The following is a 7,217-nucleotide window of genomic DNA, read 5'->3' as shown; positions in this document are numbered from 1 at the left end:
GACTCGTCCATTATCTCGTTAAAATTTATCTTTTTAAAAAAAATATTATTATTATTTATTGTTTTTTTGTTTTTATTATACCTTATGAGTATATAGATTTTTCTGTATGAGATGTTTTACCAGATTATGATTCTAAAAGCTACGTACAATAAAGACAGGGTTCAGAAACGTACTACACAATCTAATCATGAATAAGTGTAATATATACATAAAACAGAAATGGCTCAGCACTTTGTTATTCTCTTTTGTTATCTTTGTTGATTTGACAGAAGACTGAACATGTCAATAACACGTCATTTGTGAACTTATTCATAACAAACCTGTGGTGACAAGTAGCAGAAGACCAAAATATGCATATATAAACTATAGATCAGTGACATCTTCTTTCGTCATTTTGCCAAATGCAAATTATTGAACTTATAATATGACAGTGATGAAGTTGTTGCCGTCTTCTGCGTCTAATGGAATCTCGTAAATGATCGAAAAAAGACACCAATTAATTATTCCGAGTTAGGTTTACAACGAAAATAATAATTTTGAGATAGGAGCAAAATGATTCATAGACCACTAAATCACAACAAAAGAAATAGTTCATAAAAAGCTGCTTCTTCCTCCAAAAATATATTTATGTAAAAAAGTTAAAATATTTAAAGGTTTAATTATCGAAACACGTTTTTTCTTATATTGAGATCATGTAGTCGTGAATTACATTTTGAAATTAATTGAAATATTTGTGTAAGAATTCAGAATTTGTTTCTTGGTTTACTAAAACGTTTTAAATTATTTAGTTCTTAATGTAAATTTATATTTTAAATTATGTAATTTGAAACATTTTGTTTAAAAAAATATATTTTGAACTATTCAAACATCGATTTGTGATTTAGGATTTTTTTTAGATTGATAGAATCCGAAAATAACTAAAAAACACGTTTTAAATTATATAATTAAAAGTTTTTTTCAAATTTTGAAAATATTACATTATAAAATAAATAATTTAGAAATCCTTTCTAAATTTGAAAATAGCTTCCATTCCATATTTAACTAAAACGGACTACATTATATTATTTATTTTATTTTATTTTTCTTATTTATGTATTCTCGTAATTATTATTATTTTGCTATTAAAAAGTTAAGATTTGAAAAAAAAAAATCTGCCATTATCTATAATCGATTAAGAGCCCACAATCTATAATTGATTATAAAAGACTTTTAAACTCAATCATAATAACATACAACTTAATCAATCATATGGTATAACTCAATCATTGTGTTGTGCTTCACTTTCTCTCTTTTTCATATTTCTATTCATGGTTGTTTGAAAACGGTTTTTCTTTGTATTTCTTCTGGTCCAAATCCACTTCCCTTCCCTCTTTGTTTCCCTTTCATGCTCTTTCGTGGTATCCAAACTCAGCAAGTGATTTCCTGTCATTTTTTCTCAATCAATGTTACACAAATATTGTTTGATAGACAATCATTACATAAAGTTATTTTCTTCTGCAGTGGGTACTTTCATTTTAGCATTTATTGTTTCTCTTTTTCTTTTTCTCTTTTATTGTCTTAATCACCATTCACTACAATAGTGCTGATCAAAAAAAAAAAAAAAAACATTCACTACAATAGAATATACTTGGGACATAACAATACACTATCACTTGGTTTTGAGTTTGGCTAGTACTTTATATTTTCATTTTAGTCATCTTGTTTGTATCTTATGTGACATTCTCATTAAATTTTGTTCATTATTTTCTAACAGTGTCGTCTCTCACTTTCACTTCAATGCCATATTCCTCTTATCTCTTGCTAAAATACCAATGTATAGGCCATCTCTCATTCAGGTTAAATCATCCTCTTCCATCACTTTTTCATTCAAAGCATTCTTTACTCTCAACAAAAGGGTTGACTTCCAAGAATCCTGCATTGAAACGGTCAAGTCATATGCAACGTTAGAAACATATAGAATTAGATAGGTCTCTGGAGATTTACTTTTAGCTATCTCTTAAAAGATTGAAAATTGTCCTTTCAATTAATAGATACAAACTAATTTGACAAGGGAATTAAATAACACACGTCGCTGTAACTTCAATTTTTTACATCTAAGATGATAGTACCGCTGCTACAATGCCCATTGCAAGATAGCAGATAGTGTGATAACCACTAATTTGAATTTTTCTTTAGTTTATAAAATGCATACTATATATAAATTTTCAAAAATGATAAAAATTACTCAAAATTATTAATAGTCATAATTAGCAATAAAAAGGCATCGATATCTTAACCATACAAGTAAATTACCAACAAAATTAAAATTCAAGTTTTCAAGATAGGAATTGTCAATCATCATTTTCTAAATCCAAGTCTTTGTATCCTTTTCACTATTATCATCTATAGATTTTAATTTTGGAAATTAAAATCCCAAAAGTAGCTTTACAAGAAGACATAAAGATAAGAATGCCAATAATGTACAATATACTTTATGCCATGTTGGTTGAAACAAACGAACAAATTCAGTGAAGACAAATATGCTAAAATAAATGTATGTACAGACAGATACAAAAAGAGGGGGTAGAAATGAAGGTGTTGTATTTAAGGCAATGGTAGCCTTGTGAAAAGAAAAGACAAGGATAAGTCAATTAAGGCTGGTTAGGTACATATAATGTGGAAACTTATCCTTCCTCCAGCTTAAAAAGAAATGGAAGATTGGGAGGACGGAAATACAAAGAAATGTCACACAAGATATAAGAAAATAATATATATGCTGTCAAAAAGATTAAAAAATTACAGCATTTAAGAACAATGGCAAATACAGTGGAGCAAACAACATCAATTTTAAATTGGGATCAATGTTTATGAGCTAAAATTAATGACATCTATATCAAGCATGGCAAAGTTTGACAAGGAGATCATCATTGCCTCTAAAATTAATCAATTCACATATCAAACAACGTAAACATTTTATCTTACTTTCCAGCAGTTAACACAAACGGATTTTGATTTTAATAAAATGCTGCAAACATTAAAAGAATTATATAACATTAAAGAGTAGTAATGTGACTGTTTTTCTTTGTCTTGGGACACAGAACTATAATACCAGTGGGGTTGTGCCATTAAACTCCTTGACTACTCTAGTAAACTTTTCAACATCTCCCTCGTAAATTGAAGCAGCCAAATCCTGAAATATGATAATTATTTTCAATCGATAAATGAAACAGTGACAAAAAGAATGAGAGCAAAGTAACAAGCCAAGCTAATAGCACTAAGAAAAGACCATTTTTGTAGGAATTTAAGGAAGACAAGGAGTTATTCCAAAAGACAAACAACATTGAAGCGCTGAGATTGATGGACAATTTAAGATGGTGTATATTAGAAAGAATAGAAGGGTGTGCAGGTAACTAGGGGAGTTAATTACTACTGTTGCACTTGTCATTGAGACTTAACCACTAATTGGACAAGCTGTTACCGTCAGTTAGTAGTGAGATTTCAACTCATAGGAGATAGAACCAGTCATTGAGAATTTAAAGACAAAGGTAAAGGACAGAAGGAAGGTCAAATTTCAAGAGTGTAGACTCCTCTTTGTACACTTAATTTTTCTTCTTCCGTTTTAGATTTGCAATCTCCCATCCAGATCTTGATAATATACACAATAAAAAATATCCCTATTCTTTCTATTATTCGACTTCATCTGAATATGATCCAGTTCCATCAAAATTCCACCACTTACAGCCAAAAATTTGTATTCACGGGTTCTGGAGAATGTGGGATCCAAGTCCTATGTGATAAAAGGAAAGTATGTTAGAAGTTTAAGTATAAAGCATTCACCAATACGTAAAAGAAACTCTAGAAAAGAACCTGATAACGCTCCAAAGAGTTGGAAATTGCAACAAAATCCCCTTTAACAACATGACAAAGGCCAGAATTAAGAAGATGTCCTCTAACTCCATATTTCAACATGTTGCTATTCAGTGACTGTCGAGCAATATCTTCATAAATCTTAATTGCCTTCTGATATCTGGTAAACATCAAGTAGATCAATATACCCCAAGTTTTAATGTTTGCAATTCACTTCATCTCTAATCAGTTTGAGTAAATGAACATTAGATGGTATGCATATCCCATGCTATTAATTGATAGCTCCAACCATTTCAAGAATAGAACAGAAGTTACATGCAATTTCAAGAGATATGCAGGTAAATGAAAGTTAAACACACTTACTGTTGAAGCTGGGCAAAATATTCTGCAACTTTAAGCTTGCACTGGATCACAGAGGTTGCTGCATCCCCAATTTCAAAAAGTTCAGCAGCCCTCTCATAATGCAATCTAGCATTCTCTACGTCTGGTTTGAGCTCATATAAATTGCCAATTTCCTAAATCCAGAAATACAAATTCAACTCTGAAAATAACTTTATTTTCAAACAATTTAAACTCCCTACAAGAACCCCAAAGAAGGAAAGAACCGCATGGACATGAACTTGAACATGAAAAAGGTCGTCAACAGAATTGGGGAGACAGTACGGGAAGGCACATGCCAAAACAGACTTGCCCAAGTCTTGCTTGTCCCTACACTCGGTGAATGTGTATACTCAACAACAAAAGGTACCTTTGAATACTTAGCAGCCAGGATGTGCCTACCCATCTCTTCGAAGATCGTCACTGCTTTATTTAAGTAGCAAATAGCTCCTTAAATCCCAAAACAGAAGCCAAAAAGGTTAGCTAAAGGGCCTGTTTCATTCTTTTTCAACTTCTGGTTTAACAGCAATTTTGTAGTACAATTTCACATACTCATCAATCAATATCAATTACATATTCTATCAAGTTTCACAAAGTATTTCCAAACAAGCGCTTTAAACTAAACAGAAACAGTAAGAAATCTTTCTTGTCTTCCTTTTTTTTATCTTGTTCAACATCTCTGAGTTCTGCACGTGTGTGCCTTACACCACTCTGCACCAACTGTATAACTACCATTTGTTTAGATTTAAAAAAAATTCAAAAAATAGATTTAAAAACAGCTTATGCTACTGAAATGCATCTTCACTGCCCTGGGAATGCCAAAACACCAACGAAACTGGATTGTATACAGTCTACGCATTCACCCAGTCAATACATTATAACTATCAATAAAAATTGAATAGCTGAAATCTCAAATGCGTCTTTAAGGTCCAATTTACCAAGATAAAATATGAGTAATCCCATCTTAATTAGATGGTTCCAAGTTATTGACTATGTGAATGCGTGAAAGAAAAAAGAAAGTTTAATTACTCTGCCAGCATACTCACACAATCTTTACATTTTACTCCTTACCCTCGAAACCTACCCTTTTAGTTCTTACACTACTCATGCACACTTTGTAACTTGTTTCCATCCTTACATATACACTTTTCTTATTCCATTCTAGTCCCCACAATTTCCTACGACAACGACAAAAACGGTACTTTTTAGGTGCAAGAAGAACTAAAAAAAATAGAGAGATTATGTACATGGAGCAAATGAGTAATTAAACAAAAGTTCTATAGGGAATCCCGGGAAGGACGTCGAAGAGCACCTGCTAATGAAGTTTTCTGGTAGCAATGAGCAGCACCGATATAAGCATTTGCAGCATCATGCTTGTTACCTAACTGCACTACTCATAATTGGAAAAAAGGGGCATCATATTATATGATATATATATAGTAACAAATGAAGCCAATGCACAAAACTGGGTTTCTAAAGTGTGAAAAGGATGATGGTGAGAACAGAACCTTCATGTGACATTTAGACGATTTTACGAAGAGTGAGCCCGCCTTGTCCCCTGAAGGAACAAAGAAACAGTTAAAAGTGTGAGCAAAACATGAAAAAGAAGAAAACTTTTGGGAAGAGATTGTGTGAGACATGATTTGGCGAGTTTGAAGGAAGTAGCGGATTTGTGGAACAACAGAGCGGCGTCTTCGAAGTTGGAACCGAACAAGGGGCAACAAGCGTGGAGCTTGTTCTCCGCTTTCTTGGCGTGTTCCTGTCCCTTCGCTTTGTGATCGTCCATTGTTGCTTTCACTCACTGCGCCACGCGATGAAGCAAGCGTTTTGCCAACACAAAGGGGTCGTCACAGACGCTGTTGCGTAAAAACGACGTCGCGTAATGCAATTGGTTATGCATCCTTTTTCTGCTCCTTTGCTTGTTAGTTCGTTTTAGTTTTGGTTAATTAATCGGTATTTTAATTCGTTTAAAAAAGTTTGTTCTAAAAAAAATTAGCAACAATGTCTCAAAAAAAATATTTTTTAATTTTTTTTTTTTGAAAATTATCATAAAAGATCACACAAAATCGATTTTCATTCTCTATACACAGTGCAAAATCGATTTTTATTCTCTATACTATGTACGAAATTGATTTTATCTTTTTCATAATATTTTTTCTGCATTAAATCCTTACATAGTAAAAAACTAAGATGATATAAACATTCTAGAACAAATAACAATTTACATAGGATGGCAAAGCGGGGCGAACTGTGCGGGTCGGCCCGCGGCCCGTTGGTAAAAAATGCGGGGCGGGCTGTGCGGACCGGCCTGCGGCCCGCTGGTAAAAAACACGGGGCGGGCTGGCCCGCTAACCCGCAAAAAAAGAAATGGATGAAAGTTTTTCTAAAGCGACATCCAATGTTATTGAAATGAAATAATATCAATAATGTTTTTGAATTAATGTTTATGTTTATGTTTAATGTTTTGGAATTAGGTATTTTTAATGTTTTGGAAGTGGAAGAATAGTGATATTTGATATTTATCTTAATGTTTAATGTTTTGATGTTTGAAAAGGAAGAAAAAAAATTAGGTTTGATAGTAACAAATATTTTAATTTGACAATTTTTTAAGAACAAAATGTAAAAAAAAAAAAAATGCGGACTAGCCTGCAAACCCACGGACCAGCTCTTATGCGGGGCGAGTCGGAAATTCTAGCCCGAATAACTTTGCGGGGCGGGCCAACCCTCCCCGCATTTTTGAGGGCCAAACGCGGGACGGGCGGGCCCGCTTTGCCACTCCTAAATTTACATATAATTCTCTCAAATTCGCATATTTATGGGTAGATGACAATTTGTTACTTATCGGTATAATTTTATTACAAAAGACAGTCTAAAAACAGTGGAAATAATGATAAAAGGAGCAATTAGTTGCTATTAACACACTATATATTAATACCAAGGAATAGTTTGGGGTTTGAGTGGAATGGTTAGAAATGGAGTGAGTGACATGAAAG

General features: G+C 32.7%; 1 protein-coding gene across 3 annotated transcripts; it reads right to left on the bottom strand.

Moving 5' to 3' along the window:
- Positions 1 to 1,512: 1,512 nt before the first annotated feature.
- On the bottom strand, positions 1,513 to 6,151 carry LOC137825711 (alpha-soluble NSF attachment protein 2). 3 transcript variants are annotated; one of them, XM_068631450.2, is made up of 9 exons: positions 5,863 to 6,151; positions 5,733 to 5,782; positions 5,537 to 5,609; positions 4,595 to 4,674; positions 4,210 to 4,361; positions 3,847 to 4,006; positions 3,719 to 3,766; positions 3,089 to 3,169; positions 1,513 to 1,912 (listed from the first exon to the last, which is right to left on the bottom strand). In XM_068631450.2, the coding sequence occupies exons 1-9, from the start codon at positions 6,008 to 6,010 to the stop codon at positions 1,832 to 1,834; spliced, it is 873 nt and encodes a 290-aa protein (XP_068487551.2). In that variant the 5' UTR covers positions 6,011 to 6,151; the 3' UTR covers positions 1,513 to 1,831. The 3 variants fall into 3 exon arrangements, with proteins under 3 accessions (XP_068487551.2, XP_090150461.1, XP_068487552.2); XM_090294335.1 differs by having other exon boundaries at positions 5,537 to 5,614; positions 5,863 to 6,133; XM_068631451.2 differs by lacking the exon at positions 3,719 to 3,766 and having other exon boundaries at positions 5,863 to 6,135.
- Between the last annotated feature and the right edge of the window lie 1,066 nt (positions 6,152 to 7,217).

The sequence above is a fragment of the Phaseolus vulgaris genome, chromosome 8, assembly GCF_051622355.1.
Source record: "Phaseolus vulgaris cultivar YP4 chromosome 8, ASM5162235v1, whole genome shotgun sequence".
Taxonomy (NCBI): domain Eukaryota; kingdom Viridiplantae; phylum Streptophyta; class Magnoliopsida; order Fabales; family Fabaceae; genus Phaseolus; species Phaseolus vulgaris.
This window is presented reverse-complemented; position numbering and strand designations above follow the sequence as displayed.

Excerpts from the sequence above, each read along its gene's own strand:
- LOC137825711 (XM_068631450.2), bottom strand. The coding sequence starts at position 6,010 with ATGGACGATCACAAAGCGAAGGGACAGGAACACGCCAAGAAAGCGGAG. Across the intron at positions 5,783-5,862 it reads CTTCAAACTCGCCAAATCAT|GGGACAAGGCGGGCTCACTC; the intron begins GTCTCACACAAT and ends TTGTTCCTTCAG. Across the intron at positions 4,675-5,536 it reads CCAGAAAACTTCATTAGCAG|GAGCTATTTGCTACTTAAAT; the intron begins GTGCTCTTCGAC and ends TTGGGATTTAAG.